This window comes from Culex quinquefasciatus, chromosome 1 (genome assembly GCF_015732765.1).
Source record: "Culex quinquefasciatus strain JHB chromosome 1, VPISU_Cqui_1.0_pri_paternal, whole genome shotgun sequence".
NCBI lineage: Eukaryota > Metazoa > Arthropoda > Insecta > Diptera > Culicidae > Culex > Culex quinquefasciatus.
In genome coordinates, this window is record NC_051861.1 from 96,123,010 (window position 1) to 96,144,152 (window position 21,143).

Genomic DNA, 21,143 nt, shown 5'->3' on the forward strand with positions numbered 1-21,143 from the left:
CACCCATAAACCACGTGGACTCTTTTTGAGAATCTGTTACCCCCTTCGTGGACAATTGTCCATACAAAAATAACTTTTTGTATGGATCGTGGACAATCGCCAAATCCCCCCCCCCTAAAGTGTCCACGTGGTTTATGGATGGTCCCTAGCCTAAATAGTATTTTTGAAGCTTTAATCGAGCATTAAACTCTCCATATGACGAAGATAGGTGTTTGATTAGAAAGTATATTTCCCCTAGTCAAAATTGTGGTTTGGTTGAGCGTTTTAGCAGAATGCATTACTGTGAATACAAAGAGACGAGTTGTTCCTTTTAATTCCGCTATATATTTTCAATATCTTGACAGATACGTATTTCGTCTACTACTTGCAGACTTCATCAGTGTTCTGTTCTCGACTGAAGGTTCATCGCTGGTGTATCCATATTTCCATCCTTTCCGTTTTTCCTCCTTGGCAATTTTGACATATGTGTTTATATGCTCATCCAACCTGGTTTGCAGCAATCTCTTAGTTTGTCCAATGTAGCTCATATCACAGTGGCCGCAGGATACCTCGTAGATGCCGGGTTTGCCGGGTTTTGAGTGAAGTTCACTCACAACCCTTACGCCATCAGTAGAGCCACTACGAAGAGCAGCAGTAGAATTCGACTACAGGATAACACGCCCATTACGACAAAAACTGGCTAAATTTGGCATCGATTTAGTGTTCAGCAGTAGAAACAGCCAGTTGGAATCCATCTCAGGTTCAACGAAAGACCCCATACCGACTTTAGGCAAACCCGGCATCTACGAGGTATCCTGCGGCCACTGTGATATGAGCTACATTGAACAAACTAAGAGATTGCTGCAAACCAGGTTGGATGAGCATATAAACACATATGTCAAAATTGCCAAGGAGGAAAAACGGAAAGGATTTGTCCCCCATTTCAGGTCAGCAGTAACCGAACACATCATCGAGGAAAAACATAACATCACAACTAGCGACGCGGTCATCTTAAGACACATCACAAACCCATCGAAGCTGGCTGTCGCCGAAAGTTTGGAAATCTTCAAGGCAGGCAACAAACGTTTACTCAACAAGGATTCAGGTAACGGCTCAACGTGGCTGTTTAAGCTGTTACATATACAGGCACAAAAGAAGAACGAGGAGGTAGTACCTACAGTCACTACAAATATGGATACACCAGCGATGAACCTTCAGTTGAGAACAGAACACTGATGAAGTCTGCAAGTAGTAGACGAAATACGTATCTGTCAAGATATTAAAAATATATAGCGGAATTAAAAGGAACAACTCGTCTCTTTGTATTCACAGTAGTCAAAATTGTTCAAAAGACTTTAGATTTCACTGTTATGAAACAGTGCTTAAAATATTGAAAATTTGTGAAAATGCGCGTCGACTCTACTAGGGGGCTCTACACTACTGATGGTTAAAATACCCTACACTCAGAAAAAAGTACTGGCAAAATCCATAAGAACGTCTTATGACCTTTCGACATCAGGATTTTATTCGGATGTCATAAGATTTTCTTATGGCTGGGAGGGGAAATTTGACAAAGCCGTCAGTTAAGATTTCCATTGAGTTATGTTATGACATTCATAGATGGAATTGTGTACAGAATATATGGCAATGCTCATGGAGATTATATTAATAAACATTGTTTTTTATACCCATTTTTTCTTATTTTTAATTAAATAAATTTTTGAAAACAAAAATTTATTTTTAATTAAATAAATTTTTGAAAACAAAAATTTATTTTTAATTAAATAAATTTTTGAAAACAAAAATTTATTTAAATTTTAAAAGTATATATTTTTAAATTATCGTAATATAACCAAAACTTCATTTCCTTCCGCTGCTCGTCGTCCCGTTGGTTCACGCAGCCTCCGGTTTAATCGTCTTTTGCTGGTGATTCGGCATGTTCTGCCGGATGGCCACCACCTTCGGCATGACCGCGTCAATCAAACTTAAACCTTCGACCGCTGTTCGGAACTGTCCTCACCGATGCTATTCTCCGGATCCTTCTGGAGGATGCTGGGGAGGGCCGCCGGCGGAACCAACGGCCATTGATATTACCTAAAATACCAAAACAAAATATTCAACTTGGAACCAAACCCACGAAACACCCGCCACAGAACTTACCTGTGTCTTGGAGGTCGCGGTAAAACTCATAGCGGTGGCGGCAGCTTTGTGAATTAGTTACCGGAACGAACTACGGGGCGATTTAGAGTAGCGAGCGTTTAAAATTGTCTGCTCGATCCGTCCTTTCGCCATCTTGAAATGTCAAAAAAATTCACACTAGCATCATACGAGAAAATCATTGAAAAATTACAGATGAATTCCATAAGAATTTCTTATGAAGTCCATAGTCTATCAACAGTGGACCAAATACACACATCCTATAGGAAATATTACACGAATGGAATTTAAAAATAATACTTGTTTTGTGTTACGTGCTATTTCAACGTACTTGAATGGTTCGCCACTGGGTGCTGAATAGTGGTTCGCAAAACGGCCTCAATTTTGAACTGTCAAAGTGGAACAAACTTACTGTTCGCCAAAAACAGAGAGTATTGTTATCGATCATTGAAAATTGTGAATGTGTGGCTTTTGGAACCTGGAGTTGAAGTCAAGAAATCTAAAGAATGTTGAAGGCGAGATCGTCATTTTTTATGATTATGAATGGAAGTTGTTCATGGAGTTGATGCGGTTGTATCCATCCAGAAGCTGTCTTTATTGTTTGATTCCGTTTGAAAACCTGATGGTTTAGTGAAAATCTTCTCAGTTTCTTGGACCAGCCTCGCAAGATTAGCGATGTTTTTTTTTTTGTTAGACCATGGTTCATGACCATGACCACGACCTGCAGGAAGAGCTGCACGATTCCAAAATCGGCCAGGGAATTTATCTGTGACATCGCAGAATGACCACAGACTTGATAAATTGATACTTAGTGTTTTATCCATGGTCTAATTTTTTTGGTGAAAAAATCGGTTAAATTCACGTGTTCCACAATTGTGGGAGGCACAATAATATCCCAAAATCATGGAACAGGCAATTTGGAGGCAGTGTTTCGCTGCTCAGGATAAAATAGTCTTGAAATGAATTTTTTTTTTGTTCAAAAAGTACTATTTTTATTAGTGAAATAGCAAGAGAATGTCCAAATAAAGGTTCTAAAAATAGTACGGTCCAAAGAAAAGCTGCATTTGGCATGCTATTGACAAACTATCACAAAAGTGTTTCGAAATTGTGGGATGACTGTATCATGCTTTTCGATTTTTTGAAAAATGACCGTTACATTTTTGGGACAAGTTAGTGACCTCGACTTTCATGTCTGTTTGTCTGTGGTACAAGAGAGCACAGATGCATCGAGTCGCTGAGATACAAAAAGAAAAAGAAACAGGATAATTGAAGTTTTCTGTTCTCACACAAGCAACCCTCCCTTTTCTAATGCCGATGCCTCAGCAACTAATGGTTCGATTTTCAATGTTAAACAATGAAACATTCGTGAAGTTTTCCGAACTTTACGCAAACAATATTTTCAGATATGGTTACTGAAATCAAACTTTCGGTGGCATTTTAAGAGAATCGTTTTTTCTGTTTGAGTAAAGGAATTTTTCGTACGTTTAACAGGTTAAACATTCGCTCCTGATTCCATCCATTTTCACTATTTAAACAACTTATTTTGTAATACTTTTGACAGAAAGTTGAATCAAATCAAATTGGAACAAACATGAACAACAATACAAAAATTTATAAATTCTAAAATTCGGAAATTTAAAATTTTAAAAATATGTTTAGTTTGGCTGTTTTTTAACTGGGCGCTCGATAACTGGGCCGTATCCCACTGTTCAATAGATAAAAAACTGTTTTTCAATAAATTTGTTAAATTTCAAGTCACAATTAAGGAAACATGAAAAGTAAGTTAATTTGAGCTGCATTTATATTATATCAGGAACATATCATGCATCGGCGGTCCCCTCGTAATTTTTCGTTCGTTCGACTGGCTACGTTCTCGACCCAGTTACCGCACAAGTACTGTATTGTATTATTTTTTAGAAAATGGGAGAACAGTACAGTAAAGGCTAGAAATACAAAGAGTGATCAGAAAAGGAAAAAAGGGACTTTCTTTCGTATTTTTCTATAAAGGAAATATATAGTTTTATGAAATAAAATTTTATACAGTTTTTATTGTTTTCATCTCTTTTATAAAATCGTCAGACAAATATCGCCTATATTATATCTCTGTTGCGTTTGCGTGTTTGTGTGTGTTTATGCTTCCTGTGTCAAAATTCTTCTCGAGCACTTTCATTTTCTTTCGCTAAACATAACTAATAGAATTGTAAAAAAAAATAAAACAGCCCACTCTAGAAAATAATCTTACATTCGCTGCGTAAATAGAGACTACCTTCTGATGCTCTTTCCGTCATGAGCAGAGGAGTATACTGAGATTTAATTAAACTTTTGATGATATAGAGAGAGAGGTTGGGGGACGCGGTCGCGTCAGCTGTACTGATTAGTTTCAAATTATTGCATATCGAGGGTGCGCGATTCGTTCTGGATTGTCGTCACTGGTGTTTGCAGCTTTTGCGTTGAGATTCACTTTTTTGTTCGGCATTCAAAACATTAACTAACCTTTTAACAAGAAATTTTTAAAACTGCTGTATCGCTCTAGAGAGATTTTGTTTTTTTTTGTCTTGATTTCTGCGTTTCAGAGAGTAAAAAAGAGATTTTTATTTTCTACACTAGTTGCTAGGTGTAAAATGGCGGGCCGCGAAGCGGCTCGCCTTAATCGTCGCTTGTATTCGCACTTAAAAAAATTCTCAATAAAATATTACAATAATTTCAATAGATTTTTTACTTTATTCTGACTATGTACAACATCTACAAATTGGGGGGGGAGTTTGGGCATTCCTAGCCCTCCGATTTAGTGTTTAAAAAGGTTGTGCGCGTCACGCGCCTCTCTGTTTGTATTAAGTTCTCGTTTACTCGCTAGTTGTAGCACGACGCATTTGAGTGGAACAGTTAAAAAATACTAACTTATAATCAGACCATATTTTTTGAGTGTTGCTTGTCCACATTTTTTTTTTACTTTATACAACAAATAAAAAGGGAAACGTTTTTTTTTTTCTGTGGAATCTTGCTGCGCGTTCCTTTCTTTCTCCTGGAAGCACTTTTCTCTTTATTTATGTTTGTCAAATTAAAACATGTACGCGTGTTAAAATTTGTTTTAAAGTAGTTCAAAAGTAAAATATATTTATAAGTATATTGTACATTCTGTTTGTCTTTTTTCGTTTGTCTAATTGTTGTCTTTTTTGTGCCTTTAAAAACATTGTTGTTTTCCCTTTAATAGTAGCTTGTCTTAACGCAAGTAAATTCCCGTTCCGTTTCTCCGGGAATGTTTGCACCCATTCACGCATTCATTCGTTCGGCTCGCACACACATAAAAAAAATCGCTGATAAATCTTAGCACGTTTCGTAGAGAGGAAGTCTTTTACAACAAATTCGTTTAAAATTAGTTAAATTATCGAATAAATTATCACTATCATCACGCTCTGGCGACGTCGCGCCAAAGTGGAGGGGAGGGGGGGACGAGGCACTTGTCTCCTTTCTCATACCTTAGATGTAGATCGCTTCGGATCCCTTGTTGGCCTGGTGACCGCCGGCGCCGCCGCCTCCCGCCGGGGCGCTCGTCACGTACACGTTCATGTTGGCCGCGGCCGGCGACTGGACGCCCTCGGACCAGTCCGAGGTCGAGTGGGGCGAGGAACTTGACCAGTGGCCGGGCGATTCCGGCGATGGCGTCGGGTAGCTGTCCAGCGTCTGGACCAGGTGCTGCGGCGTCACGCCCCCGCTGTGCTGGCTCGGTGGCGTCAGATACTGGTAGAACGACGACTGCTGGCTGTTGAGCGTCGACTGCTGGCAGTGGGCCGACGCCGACGACATCGGCGACAGGTGCGACATGGTCGAGCTCGACGGCGACGAGATGGTGGTGGCGGTCGTGTTCTGCGAAGTCGACGCTTGAGATCCTTGACCTGGGGGTGGGAGACAAATTGAAGAGTTAGCACGCAGAATACAAAGATAGGATGGGTTGAGATAACCCCACCAAAGTTGCAAACTCACCCGTAGGACTGCAGAACCCGGCCAGTTCCAGCCCGCTGGACCCGTTGACAAAGTTCATCTGCAAACTGGCCAACATTGCACTGTTTGAGTTGTTGTTGCTGTTGCTACTACTACTGCCCTGCTGCTGCCCACAGCCTATACTGCTTTGCTGCTGCTGTTGCTGTTGCTGCTGCTGCTGCTGCATACTTCCGTTGCTGGAGATCATTTGGACGCCGTGCTTTTGCTGCTGCGCGTGCCGCATCGCCTGGATGTGCGTCGGCGACGTCGGCAGACTCGGACGGGTCTTGGCGGGTGAGGGGGAACCTGGAAATAGTGAAACCCTTGAGTAATTTGTAATTTCCAAGCGTGTCGCGGGTCGTAACTTACCGATATAGCCCTGCGGGGACAGCGCCAGGTTGCTCTGGACCGAGTGCGGCGGCGACTGGTTCGAGTACGGCGGGCTGAGGCCACTCTCGCCCATCACGTGCATCGCGTGCATCATCATGCCGTTGCCGCCGTTGCTCCGCTGGTTCATCATCAGGTCCTGGAAGGGCGTGTTGCCCTGGCCCTGGCCCTGGCCGCCACCCATCGAGTAGCCGTAGTTGTCCAGGTTGATGTTGTGCAGCGATTGCATCGATTGGGCGCTCTGCGAAGGAGGTTTAGGTTAGGTTACGGTAATGATCAACGATTTGGGGCGAACTTACCTTGATGCAGTCCTCGTAGCTCGGTGGCTTCTTGTTGCCGGTCATCGGGTCGATCTGGTGCACGGCCATCGCGTTCGAGTACAGCGACACCGTGTCGTACGGGCTGGGGATGTTCGCCAGGGGCGATTCCACCGAGCTCAGACCGTCGTCCGTCATCTGGATGTCGCCGGCCATCGCGTTGTTGTTGTTCTTCTTGGCGCCCGGCTTCTTAGCCACGGCCTTTCGCCGGATGCTGCCGTCCGTGACGTTCTCCGGGCTGTTTGGGTTTTGCGGGACGACCATGCCGCCGTTCACCTTGGCGCGCTTCTTCTGCTTGTTGACCTTGGTCGCCGCGATGATCGTCGGGTGGGTGATCATGTGCGGGTGCGACGTCGGCGACATGATCGTGTTCGGGATGGTCGTGACCATCTGGGGGCTGCGCGGCACGTGCTCGTCCAGCAGCCGCACTATGTCCGTGTGTATCCGCTCGCTGGCGACGTCCCGCGGTAACCGGTCCATGTGGTCGGTGATGTCTCGGTTGGCAAAGTTGTCCAGCAGGGCTTTGCACGCCTCGAAGCTGCCCTCGCGGGCCGCCAAGAAGAGTGGCGTTTCGTCCTTTTCGTCCTGAGCGTCCCGGTTGGCACCGTGCGTGAGCAGGATGTTCACCGCGTCCACGTTGTTGACGGCGGCGGCCCAGTGAAGCGCCGTCTTGGCACTGTTGTCCGACGCGTTGATGTCGGCGTCGGCCGTGATCAGATCTTCAACCATTCCTTCGATCGCGAGTCGGGCAGCGAGGATCAACGGCGTAGTTCCGTCGTGCATGCGGGCGTTCAAGTTGGTCGCTCGGTTCCTCAGCAAGATCTGGAACACGCCCATGGCGTCGGCGGCCACAGCCGCGTGCAGCGGAGTTCTTCCAGTGTTGTCCTGACTGTTAGCATCGGCTCCAGCGTCCAGCAACCTCTTCGCAGCATCAGCTCGTGCGTATCTCGCCGCCAAATGCAACGAAGTCTCGCCCGTCTTGTCCATGGTGGCGTTCAACTCGGCGCCCTGCGCAACCAGTTCCGAAATAATCTGCGCCGTCGTGTCGTCCGTCGAGTCGACGTCCTCTCCCGAGTCCATTCCTCCACCGCGAACCGCCGCCACCATCAGCGGAGTCATGCCGCAAGGTCCACGCACATCCACCTCGTTGTGACCTCCGTCGTGGTGCGTCGGCGGCGTCATCATCGCCGGATGGTCCCGAATGTCGGCCGCTTCAAAGTGCTGCTGCGACCAAACCCGCGGTTCCGTCTCCTCGTAGTCCGTAATGGCCGTGTGGTCACTCGAATAGCCCTGATCAATGCCGCGGATTCGCTTCGGCTGTGGCATCTCCGACTCGTCGTCGCTGTTGCACCACTGCTGGGCATGGCCCATGTGCCCGTTGGACATGTCCACCATCGAAGGGTTCTTGTTCAGGTTTCGCATCTCCTGCCCGTCCGGACGACGTCGCGAAGGTCTGCGTACGTTCGTGTTCGCCGTCAGGAAGCCCTCCGGGAACCAAGTTATGCCGTGGGCACGCTTCCTGTTCGCAACCAACACTCCGCACATCGCAAACAGCAACAGTCCGATAAACACCCCAAGAATCACGTAGCTTCCATTCGTCGGTTCCGGCAACCCATCGTCATCCGGGTTCACACCCTTGACCTGGTAGATCGGGAAGTTCTTCAGCAGCGAGTGCTTGGACGCCGTCGCTGCCAAGAACTCCGCCGCTTCGTTCGCACTGCCAAAGCACTCCGCCCCGGTCCGTCCAATGCACTTGCGGTTGTCCAGCTCCAAAAACACCTGAATGCCCGTTTGACGCGCCTCCGTATAAACCACGTGATGCTTCCGTCCAAACTCGCTCTCGGCCAGTCCCGGCAGCGCACTATTCCCCTTCCACGGGTAGATCATCTCCATGCCGGCGCTGTTCTTCTTAATCCGCACCGTCGTGCGCAGCTGATGTCCCAAGTCTCGCAGGAACTGCACCGACGTCTTCTTGAACGTCTCCAAATCCATCAGCAGGATGATCGAAATCGCGCCCTCCGCAAGCTGCGCCGGTTCCTTCTCGTTCTCACAGTCCAGCCCGTCCCAGTTACACTCGGCGTTATTACATCCGTAGTCGCAGAACCCGTTCGCGTAGTGCTTCTGACAGTACGCGTCGTACACCGGATTGCACGGCTGCAGCTTTTTCTCGCAGTCCCGCCCGTCAAACAGACACTGCGCATTGTTGCACTCCTCGTTGCAGAACCCGTCCATAAACACCTCCCAGCAGTTGATGCTGGCGGTGCAGTTCAGCCACGGGTTGATCCCCAGCGAGCAGTCGTTCCCGTCAAAGTCGCACGCGTACGTGTTGCACTCCTCGTCACACCGGTGGTTGCCCTGCTTCTCCCGGCAGCCCTTCTTGATGCACTGCGCCCGCTGGTACTCCAGATCAATCGCGTACGTGTTCAAAATGCCGACCTTCTTCTTGCTCGCACTCTCGAACCAGCCCTTGTACATCGGGTCGTACAGATTGCACGTCTTCCCTGCCCACTTGGGCGGACAGAAGCACTCGAAATCCCCCAGCTTGTTCTGACAGGCCGCTCCCCGATCGCACGGACTCGACCCGCACTCGTCCAAAATATCAATCTCGCAGTTGATTCCACTCGTTCCCAACGGGCACTCGCAGCGATACCCGCCGTCGTCCGCAATCTGGCACAACCCATTGATGCACGGGTTCGAGTCGCAATCGTGTCCGGAAAACTCACAATTCTTTCCATAATATCCATCTGCGCACACGCAGTGATGACCGGACTGACGCGTCGAGCACAGCCCACCGTTCAAGCACGGCGAATTCGCACAAAAATCAACCTTAATCTCGCAGTGCCGTCCCATGTGGCCAGGCTTGCAGTTACAATGGTAGTCGTTCACCAGCTGGACGCAGTCCAGCGTACCCGGGTTCGAGCAAGGATTCGACAAGCACTCGTTGATGTCTCCCTCGCAGCGCGATCCCACAAATCCAGGCGGACAACGGCACTCGAACCCACCCACCTTGTCGATGCAGCTCCCGTTGTTGTGGCACGCCCCCGGCACACAGTCGTCCGTGTTGATCTCGCACAGCACACCGAGCGTTCCCGGCGGGCACGAGCACTTGTAGTCGTTGATTAGATCGTGGCAGATTCCCCCATTACGACACGGATTCGGCTTGCACTCGTCAATGTTCAACTCGCAGTTCTGGCCCTGGAAGCCCTTCTTGCAGATGCACTTGTACGCCCCGATCAAATCTTTGCAGTGCCCCCCGTTCCGACAGGGTTGACTCTCGCACTCGTTGATCTCCTTCTGGCAGTATGATCCGGTGTAGCCCTGCTGGCAGTGACAGCGGTGCGAGTTGCCAAAGTCTTCGCAGCTTCCCTCGTGGCATAGCTGCTTCACGTCGACGCTCTTCCGGGCGGCAGCGTCCTTGCAGGATACCATCTCCACGTCACACAGCTTCCCCGTCCATCCCGGGGCACACACGCACTGGTACACGTTCTCGCGCTGAACGCAGGTCGCTCCATTTTCGCACGGACTCTGCGAGCACCAGTCGACGTAGTCCATGCACTGCTTCCCCGTGTAACCGTACGAGCAGTGGCACGTGTAGTCATTATCGTAGTCGTAGCAGGTCGCCCCATTCCGGCATGGTTGCGAGTCGCATTTGTTGATCTTGTACTGACAGTTGGACCCCGTAAACCCAACCTGGCACGAGCAGTTGTAGCTGTTGATCCCGTCGATGCACGTCCCACCGTTCATGCACGAACTCTCCGTACAATCCTCGTCGTTCGTCTGACAGTTCATCCCGGAGAACCCGAGCGGACACGTGCACGTGTACGAGTTCACGTACTGCGTGCAGGTCGCCCCGTTCTGGCACGGCATCGACAGGCACTCGTTGACGTCCACCTCGCAGTGCTTCCCCTCGAAACCATCCACGCACAAACAAGTGTAATCGCCGATTCCATCCAAGCACGTCCCGCCATTCTGGCACGGGAACGACGCACAGTCATCGGTGTTGACGGTGCAGTCCCGTCCCTCGTAACCCTTCGCGCAAAGGCATTGATACGAACCGTTGGTGTTGCGACAGGTCGCCCCATTCCGGCACGGCGAAGACAGCGCACACTCGTTGATGTCCTCGTCGCAGAGTCGGCCGGTGTAGCCGAGCGTGCAGCTGCACGAAAAGTCCATGTAATTCGGCGACGGCGAACACTTGGCTCCGTTCCGACAGCGGTTCGGCAGGCACGGGTCCATCTTCGATTCGCAGTCCCGTCCGGTGAACGGCACCCGACACACGCACTTGTACCCGTTGACCAGGTCGATGCACGACCCCCCGTTCCGACACGGGTTGTTCACGCAGTCGTCGATGTTGATGTCGCAGTTGCGTCCCGAATAGCCCGGCATGCACTGGCACGTGTACGAGTTCAACCCGTCGCGACAAATCCCGCCGTGCTGGCACGGGTTCGATCCGCACTCGTCAATGTCCGTCTCGCAGCGACGACCTCCGTACCCGGGCGGGCAGTGGCAGATGAACTGGTTCACCCCATCCTCGCAGCGACCTCCGTTGATGCACGGGTTCGACGCACACTCGTCCACGTCGCTCAAACAACGCGCGTCAAAGTACCCCCGAGGACACTCGCACCGGAAGCCGTTGACCAAATCCATACAAACTCCACCGTTCGCGCAAGGATCCGACGCGCACTCGTTGATGTTCGTCTCGCAGTGAACGCCCGTAAACCCAGGAACACACTGGCACGTGTACCGGTTGATACCGTCGATGCACTTGGCACCGTGCCGGCACGGATTGCTGTGGCACTCGTTGACGTTGACCTCGCAGTTCGGCCCCGAAGTTCCCGGCTGACACCGGCAGATGTAACCCCCCACCAGATCCTCACAATGGCCGCCAAACTGGCACGGGTTCGATTCGCACTCGTTGATCTGGATCTGGCACAGGTACCCGGTGTAGCCCGGATTGCACTGGCAGCTGAACGAGTTGTCCCCGTCGACGCAGATCCCCCGGTGACAGGGGTTCGACTGACAGTCGTTGATGTTCGTCTCGCACGACATTCCCGTATAGCCGGGCGGGCACTCGCACGTGTAGCCCGCGATCGAGTCGTGGCAGATGCCGCCGTTCCGACACGGTTGCGACAGACAGTCGTCGATGTTGATCTGGCAGCGCATCCCGGTGAAGCCGATCGCGCACGTGCACTTGAACGAGTTGATCAGATCGCGGCAGATGCCCCCGTTCAGGCACGGGTTCGTGGCGCACTCGTCCACGTCAATCTCGCATTGGGTTCCGGTGAAACCTGCAAGTTGGGAATTGGTAAGGACTTTGTTTTTTTGGGGGGAGGTTTGCAGGTTGCTAGTGACGGTATTGGTGAACTCTAGTATTTTACCCTACGCTACTGTGACCTTTTAAAGCCATAAACATTAGTCAATCAATTAAGCTTTGCATAGAGACCCACTGAAAAAAGAATGGTGCAAATCGTTTTGACCTTAACTGAATCGCTTCTTTTTAGAGTGTGAATATGTCAACAAACTGTTTCTGCTGTCCGATTTGAAAAACATCCCCTACACAACTGAATTTTATTTTTTGTTTTCATACATTGATCAAACTTGTTGGAAATTGACGTTTAATGAAAACAAGCTCAAAAGTCTGATATGCAAAAAATCCGTAAAAGTAGGTAATTCGTCATGTAAAAATAGTTTTGTTTAGATAATTATAGCCAAGGCATATAGATTGGATAAGGTAATGCGGGTTTTCCAGCTGTCAAAAAATAGTAAGCACGAGCATAGGATTTTATGTGAAAGTTTTTAAAAAATGTGAAAAAAGCAAATTTATTGGATAGTATGCCAAACTGATCCCAAAACGTTTTAAAAACAAAAGATTTTTTTTTTCAAATATAAATTTCGATAAAAATTGTTTTTCAGCTCAGTTTGACATGCTCAACAGCCCTATTGAAAAAATACGGTGAAATTTGCCCGGAAAATTGTCAAATTTTCACTTTTCTAAAAAAAAACTTCATATAAATTCCGAATTCGAATTTTTTTTACAGCTGAGAAATCCGCCTTACCTTATTTAATCTACATGCCTTGAACCGTGACAGCAATAGAGCTTTATGACGTTTCGCGTACACACACTAGCGCACCATTTGATTGTGCTGGCCGGACAAAATTTAACCTCAATCTTTTTCGTGTATGTACACGCAATACATGCGCACGTAGGTAACTCTATAAGGCTTTCTAGTCAGAAATTTACCAACACGTTCAAAATATGTTTACATGACAGCTGGACGTTTGTTTGCATCAGGTTTCCTATCTCTTTCTAGCAAAAAAGTTTTGTCAGGCGACTTCTACTGACTGCCTGATATGTCAGCCAACATACTTCGCAGGGCTGTGACAGCTACAGCTCGATCATTGTTTGCATCAGGACACTGTGACGAGGAGTTCACACTGGGCCTAGAAAGCCTTATGCCACTGAGTTGTTATCAACACTCTAACGCAAAGATACCCGCTTTTGCGGTTAAACATCTTCCACCATATTTTTTTCAGTGGTCCAAGAACCCAATCAAGCAGTGCTCCCAAAAGTGCAGGTTCGCGCTGCAAAAGGTCACCGACCCGTCAAATTAAAGATTCAGCACGATCGCGCGATCGTCATCCCGAAAAAAAACATAACTAATGAATCTTGTACGATCATTTGTTCGCTCGACACCTCGCCAAATTCCAAACACTCACCCAAAGAACAATTTGCATTTAATCGATAATTCGTGTTCTTGATCGCGAGAGCAGGTTTTGGGGTCGTTGATGATGCCATTATTTAATTAATTAGCCAAACCACCATCACCGTGGACGGTTGTCGTCGTCGTCGGAGACGACGGTCTTCTTGGACCTCTCGCGCTAATCCGGATTAGATCACGGCTGTCATCAGGAAGACAGAGAAGGTTGTTGGCAAATTTAGCCCCTCTCTCTCTGAAGCGCGCTGCGCTGATTCATAAAATCATTTAATTACGCTTTATTGATCATTTACATTTTATAGAAGCCTCGATCGGGGTTGAGGTGGGGCTCTCGCTAAAGCTCGCTCGCAATGTTATCTCTGCGGCTGGATAAGTGGTCGACCATGTATAGGGTAATTTGACAGTTATTGCACGCGCTATCGGGAAGGGATCGCGCCGTATCAGCGAGGAAGCTTTCAAGTCCTTGCCGCCGCGGATCTACGCGCGTGTAATTATTTTCTCTATTTTTATTGCTTTTTAAATACTGCGCGGAGAAGCGGACGCAGCCGGCGGGTCTTCGATAGGCCCCAATAGAGCAGGCGTCCGCCACTTGGCTGTTTTGAGCTTTAGAGAGGTTGAAGTCTAAGCTCCATTCGTAGAAGTAAAGGAAATCCACGAGAATGTGTTTTGATAGGGTGGTTCCTAATATCAACTTAACCCTTTACATAACCTCAAATTCGAACCAAGTGCATCGATCGACCTGTTTTGAACTCGATTATGATGATCTGCGACGAAACCATTCGCACAGTCTCCAACTCATTGGGTATTCAACTGCTCGTAATGCTGTCAGTTTTGAGTGCTGTCAAGTGCGCGAAACGACGTTTGACGGATCGATCAGACATCGCAGTAATCCGCGTGCGGTGGAAACAAAATATTGTTAAACGCAAAACAGTGCAGTGTGAAGATTGGTTGAAAAATGGTTTCCAACATTGTCATTTGCAAGCAAATCATAACCAAACTTTTCGGTACGCTCAGCAAACGTCAAATCAATACAAATTGCTGCCGGATCTTTATCCGGATCTCTCCCGACAGCAGTTTTGCAGGGTTTGACGTTTGCAGAGGGAGCCGACAAAAGGTAAACAAATCACTTTGTGCATACAGACTCGATCGACTCGATCTCTTCTGGAAACCCTTCTACGTCAATGTGACAGAGAAACGAAAACATAATGCAAATAACGGCACCTGGAACCACCCCAGGCCGTGATCAATACCTACTCTGGTCGATCGCAGCTTCTCGCAAGCGCAGTGCGGACCAGTTGGGTCGAGAAGGTCTCGCTCAATCTGGCTGCCGCCGTACAGAGAGACCCCGGGAATGAGTGATAAATATTCCTATAAATAATTTCCAAAAACCGGTTTTACAGCACTTCTGTGTTGGTCGATGCTGCTGCTGTTTTGGGTCTGTCCTAGTCAGCGAATGGGTTCGGATTTTGTAATCTGTTGAGGTTAGGTGTGTGCGTCGTATAGAGCAGCTGCTCCGTCTCAACTATGGATGGACAGCGCGGCGCATGAATATGGATTAAAGATTTGTTTTCTGAGCCAAATTGGTCATGACATCTATTTGTCAGTTTTTTTTAGACGCGTCACTTCTTGGCGCCTTCCCCCACCCTCCTTGCGGTCTTGGGCTGGGTTCCCAACGCCAAATCAGGTCACTTATCCAAGAGGGCTAAACCGTTTACGAAAATGGACGGCTTAAGCCGGACTCCGCAAGATTCGTATCAGTTTATTGACTTTAAGCGGACGGTTTTGGCGAAGGCGCTGAGCTGTGGATAAAATGCCCGCTAGATGGCTTCATTTTGCGTTTGTCGCCATTCATAGCTGAGAGCCCCTCCGTGTTTTCGGTGGGAAAATGTAGCGCTGGCGCCGCAGAGGCTGCGTACGTGAGCTGCGTGCTCCAATCACGCAGCCGTCAATGGACGGCTGTGGCCTGACCATAAAACCCTCAAGGTTTCCACCACACGCCATGCATCATTCAAATTCGCCAAACAAATCTAAGTGAGCGGTTGCGATCCTGTGCAAAAGCCCGTGAAGGGTGTGGTCACAATTAGCCTGCTATGACCTGCTAATTGAAAAGATTTCTGCAACCGGTTCCTACTCTCCGCCTACGAGACCCCATCTCGTGACGATCCGCCAGCAGGGTTCGATCGATCGCATCGATTTTTTGGCGTGATTTCGACATTACGCCATCGCGCACCAATGTCCACAGGGTACAATAACTCAGGCACACGATTCTCGCTTTTTAATGCCCGTCTTGATTTTTTGTTTCGTCTTCTTCTTCTTTGCTGTTTTTGTTTTGTTTTGTGACAGGTCAACCCGCGGCGGTGGGCCATTTTCGAGAGTGTCGTCATATCGAAGTGGGCACTAAAATGCAACGGACCTGTCAGAGAGGGGGGCTAAAAAATGGCAGCCGAATATTGCTTATTAATTTAATTTAAGATTCGTGTCGTTTGCCTTTTTGGACGTTTTCACATTCTTCAGAGTGGAGTTGCGCTGAACGCAATACAAGGGGATCGGCGCATTAACGAATGTGGCACAGCCGTGTAGTCTTTTTTGGAGGCTTTTGGAAAAAAACTCAAATTTTTGAGGTTATGATCGATCTTCAGGTCATAAAGTTACTGACACTGCAAATTTGGGTCACCGGATCAAAGTGTTCAATGTGTCACTCCTCTTGACGTTGTTGTACTAAAATTTTGACAGCAAAAGTGACAGCGATATCAACGAATGCCGGAAAAACGAACGCAACAAAAACGTTCTGTTACACAATCGCCCAAGTTGCATTGAATTCAATGTTTATTTATTATTCTTCACCAAAGTACGTGTACAATGTTGTAGACCCCTCGGGCCAATCTCAGGTACCCCAAAAGGGGAAAATCCAGCATCCAAAACGGTACAGAACCACGCACGTACACTGCACTACCGTGACGGGTCCAAGCTTCGACCCTTTACACTAAATCGTCCTGTGCAAGCCTTCCAGAGAGTTCCAACATTGGACCAGCCACCCTAGCCCGACACAACTCGCCGGGACTGGAAAAATATTTAACACCGAATCAACATTATTGTTATTGCCCGCGCGACCACGAGACACTTGAGCCTCCTCCGCCGCCAGAGTCGGTGCCAACCAAGTCTCGTCGACCTTTTGCCATTTTAATAGCTGTTCGGGTGATTGTCAGTAAAAAACTAACTTTCTGTCAGCAGTCGTTTTCGACAGCTACAAAACTAAAAAGGTAAGTTTTATTTATTTAGATGTTTGTTTACATGTTAGTTTCAAATTCCACTTACTTAATTAGTCTTCCTTTCCAACGATTTCCTCTATCTCCTCCTACTTCTTCCTCTTCCTCTTCCTTCGTTCCACTTCCTGCATTTGTGTATAATTTTATTAATATTTTGTTTACTTTCCATTTCAGGTTTACTTACAAACTACCGACACTGTCCAATGTAGCGTTCAGTGACGGTAGGCGACGACGGTGCAGTTTCTGTTGCTCCTTCGCTGCTGGTAAGTATTAAATGTTTCAGTCTTCGAAATTTGCACTAACTTCATCTATTCTTCTACTTACAGGTGTGCTCGTGTTTTAATTTCAATAAAATTAAACTTCCACAGCTTTAACCCACTTTTTCTCTCGCAAACTCCGAAAACTAACTTCGCGCAAGATTCACACTTTGTTTTGGTAAAATGGTGACTTGCTAAAAAACGCGCCTCCCCTGTGTGTCACACACGCACTTTTCTTCTCTCCGTTTCTCCTTTGCGCGCGTTGACAGTTCCCAATGGCATCGGTCGATTACACCGTCGGTCCTCCACCGTCTGGCATTGCACCCGTCTCAGCGGTCGTAACACCCCAGCCCGTAACATCCGTCGGGCCGTCCGGCGCGTCGGATTTACCAAAAATCTCTATCACCGCTGCGTTCACCGTTTTTCTTTCAGCTACGCACCTCCAGTTTCCGGTTTCCAAGTCTACCTGCTGCGGCCGATTGCCAATCGACCAGTGCTTCACCTGGTTTATCTGCTTTTTTTGCCCACTTGTACTTGTTGTTGTCCATCGCGTTGCGCTTGGTGGCATCCAGGTTCGTCGTCTTCCTGACGTTTCCAGTCGTCGGCTTCTGCACACCGATATGCTCTGCCAGTTGCTCAACGACGATCACTAGTTGCGCCGCACACAGTCTCGCAGTGCTGTCCGGGATACCTAGTCCCAGATCATCTTGTTTGTATGCCACAGCTCTCGCCGAAGCCATCGCACAGGGTTGATTCCCCACGCCGTAGTTGCCTCCACCGTAATCAACCTCGGCGTTCGTTGGGATCCGAGAACCTTTCGGCAAAAGTCCAACGCTTGGGTTCCTCAGCGGCGTGCTGTTGTTTTGGAGTAATTTGTCGATGCTGCCACCTTTGTCGCGACCAGCATTTTTCGAGTCTCTTGCACCGTTTATCAGCGTTGTTCGATCAGTACTCGCCGGATCTTGTTGAGCACATGCCGCCGAACTCAGCAGTGTACTGTGCTCCTTCGGACTGTCCAGATCTTCAAACGATGCTTGGTGCAGATTCACCTCGACTGCTACAACCGACTCCATCGATCTCAGCTCTCCGAAGAATTCTTCCCGCCGAGCGTCGTCAGCCGCTACATCGATGCTGTTATGCGCCGATAGCTCTTCTGCTTTCAACATGTGGTGGCTCAAGTGTGGTTTCTGACGCACCGATGACAGTAGCCATTTTTCGCCGCCGGTTGTCCTCACCGCAAAATTCCACCCACTGTTCCGCGTGATTCTTGGCCACGCGCCACGTGTCTCCGCCATTTGCTGTAGGCAGAGCATCGCCCTTACACTTCCGAGTACCGGTCGAACTGCTTGTGCACATTCGATCAATGCGACAGAAGTGGCCGCGTCCGCAGTCGATGCATCCCTGGTGAATTCTTTTTGCGGGCTGAAGTCGACCGTGCTCACGAGCGGAAGAGTTACCAGGATGTGCAGCTCCCGGCACGCATCGCGTTGGCCGAATTTCTCCAGCTGACATTTCAAGTCGTCGCCGAACTTCCAGTTTGCGACGAGCTGCATGCGGACGTCGACGGACAGCTTTTCGATCCCCTCGCCGAACCGCCACTGATGATCGTCGCATGTGTGTGGCATTTGGTTGGCCCTGCTCAGTCCCGAGCTGTCCTCTTTCAGACAGTAGAGAGCCGCTTCCTCTATCTGTCCTCTTCTGCTTGTCCCGGCTATCGTCTCCGGGTTGGTCAACAAGAAAATCTTTGGTTCCGTCGACCTAGTTGGTGCCCAGAGCCGTTGCTCCGCGTATAGGAGAACGCTGGCTGGGTCTTGTTTTGTGAGCGGATTCTCAAGCGTGAGATCCGCCCTCCATCTGCTCGCGCAGTATGTCTTCCACGATTTCGAGCGATTTGATTTGTTCAAGTCCGTCGACCGAACGCTCGGCCTCGCATGCTTCCTCCAAACGGCATTGTGGCAGTAGTTCCGGGCATTCCAACGACAGATGACGCTTTACGATGTCTGGCTCGGACAGATGGCGAGGAAAGTGTCCAGTATTTTGCGCCCCACCTTCAAGCAAGTGGCGAAACCCCACAAGATTTCGTTCGTCCGTCACTCCATGGGTTGAGGATCCTTCTCGCGTTCCGAGAGACTTTGGCCACTGTACTGGGTCGATCGGGTAACAAGGAGACTGTCTTGTAAGTCCCCCGCCCGCGGCCAGTCGTGCCTTCTCAAATCCGGAACACTGCTGCCCCAGCCCGTTTGGACTTATACTGACGAAATCTTGCATTAACAGCTTCGTCTCGTTCTCGCTGGTGTCCTCTGCGCGAACTTTCAAACTTCCATCGCTCTCTTCGCCCGGATCCGACGAGTTTTCATCGCGTTCAGCATCCGTTTCGTTTTCTGCATCCTCCTCCTCCTCCTTCGCCAAGTCAACGATTTGGGGGGATGGCAGGAGCTTTTCGAAGCCGAATTTGATGAGCTCCAGCTGCTCGTCGATGAGCGAGGACCTTCTACGGTACGAGCTATCCAATTCTGCCATTCGCCTGTTGTGGTCCGACTTTTTCCTCTGCTCAAGCCTCACGTTTGTTTCATACCGTCGCATCTTCTTCCGGATTGCTTCGGTCATCTTCTTTTCTTTGGCTTGCAGCTCGCGATCTATCCGGGCCTGCCGTTCTGCTAGTTCTACCTCGATTTCTAGCTGCTTCTCCGTATCCAACGTTCAGCATCGAACTGCTCCGCATGCTGATCCAACGCTACCTTGACGACCTCCGGCTTTTCCGGTTCGGTCGCCGCATCTGGCATCTCGCTTGCTTCTTCGGATGAGTTCGTAGAACCGTCGTTATTGTTGTTGCTTTGGGCTTCTTTGTCCTCTTCGCACCAACAACCTTCCGGGCAGCACCACTCATTTTCCGCCGCCGTTGCGTCCACGCAGCGTGAGTGGTAAATCATGTCGCATCTGCCGCAGGTGATTATCCGATCCACGTTGTCGAAGAAGAGTCCACACGCACCGCAGAATGTTGTTTCGTCGGCCATCGTGGAGAGGATTACTGGACCCGTAATTAATTTTGTAGTTTGTTCGGGTGATTGTCAGTAAAAAACTAACTTTCTGTCAGCAGTCGTTTTCGACAGCTACAAAACTAAAAAGGTAAGTTTTATTTATTTAGATGTTTGTTTACATGTTAGTTTCAAATTCCACTTACTTAATTAGTCTTCCTTTCCAACGATTTCCTCTATCTCCTCCTACTTCTTCCTCTTCCTCTTCCTTCGTTCCACTTCCTGCATTTGTGTATAATTTTATTAATATTTTGTTTACTTTCCATTTCAGGTTTACTTACAAACTACCGACACTGTCCAATGTAGCGTTCAGTGACGGTAGGCGACGACGGTGCAGTTTCTGTTGCTCCCTTCGCTGCTGGTAAGTATTAAATGTTTCAGTCTTCGAAATTTGCACTAACTTCATCTATTCTTCTACTTACAGGTGTGCTCGTGTTTTAATTTCAATAAAATTAAACTTCCACAGCTTTAACCCACTTTTCTCTCGCAAACTCCGAAAACTAACTTCGCGCAAGATTCACACTTTGTTTTGGTAAAATGGTGACTTGCTAAAAAACGCGCCTCCCCTGTGTGTCACACACGCACTTTTCTTCTCTCCGTTTCTCCTTTGCGCGCGTTGACAGTTCCCAATGGCATCGGTCGATTACACCGTCGGTCCTCCACCGTCTGGCATTGCACCCGTCTCAGCGGTCGTAACAATAGCAGTGCTCTCGCTTCTTCGCACTCCACAGCATTAGAGGAGGTGCCACGGACATCAACCTTCGCCAAAGGGAAAATCCGGTTGCGATGGCGTGCGCGCGGCGACCCCCTCGGAGATTGCAGTAGATTCCCATGTACTAATCAATTGATCCGAACGGATCGCTGTACCCGGGAGATCTGGCTTGCTTGCGCGCGCGCGCTTGGTAGGCAAACATGGAATCAAAAGTTCAAAGCAATTAATCGGAACCTTGTTTACATGGCTGCGCCGGAACGAAAGGAGGGAGGTGGGGCCCAAGCCACTAGACTCCTGAATCCAACATTTTATCACCTTTCTCTCGTTCGGCGCGTTTCG

General features: G+C 48.6%; 1 protein-coding gene and 2 long non-coding RNA genes across 6 annotated transcripts in view; all 3 read right to left on the bottom strand.

Annotated features, from left to right (window-relative positions):
- Nucleotides 1–4,154: 4,154 nt before the first annotated feature.
- LOC6037960 (neurogenic locus Notch protein) overlaps nt 4,155–21,143 on the bottom strand; it is a 106,647-nt gene continuing 89,658 nt past the window's right edge. For 2 of the 3 annotated variants that reach the window (XM_038248548.1, XM_038248550.1), the window contains 3 exons: nt 6,801–12,106; nt 6,118–6,742; nt 4,155–6,029 (listed from right to left, as the gene is read on the bottom strand). In XM_038248548.1, the coding sequence (XP_038104476.1) occupies nt 5,614–6,029; nt 6,118–6,742; nt 6,801–12,106 (6,347 nt within the window). In that variant the 3' untranslated portion in view covers nt 4,155–5,613. The remainder of the gene's footprint in view (nt 6,030–6,117; nt 6,743–6,800; nt 12,107–21,143) is intronic. The other variant, XM_038248549.1, reaches the window with a different exon arrangement.
- LOC119765187 lies at nt 16,699–17,053 on the bottom strand. The gene is made up of 3 exons (XR_005276552.1): nt 16,985–17,053; nt 16,850–16,925; nt 16,699–16,786 (listed from the first exon to the last, which is right to left on the bottom strand). It is a non-coding gene; the product is annotated as an uncharacterized LOC119765187 (long non-coding RNA).
- LOC119765186 lies at nt 19,750–20,784 on the bottom strand. 2 transcript variants are annotated; one of them, XR_005276550.1, is made up of 4 exons: nt 20,515–20,784; nt 20,374–20,447; nt 20,239–20,314; nt 19,750–20,175 (listed from the first exon to the last, which is right to left on the bottom strand). It is a non-coding gene; the product is annotated as an uncharacterized LOC119765186 (long non-coding RNA). The 2 variants fall into 2 exon arrangements; XR_005276551.1 differs by having other exon boundaries at nt 20,374–20,450.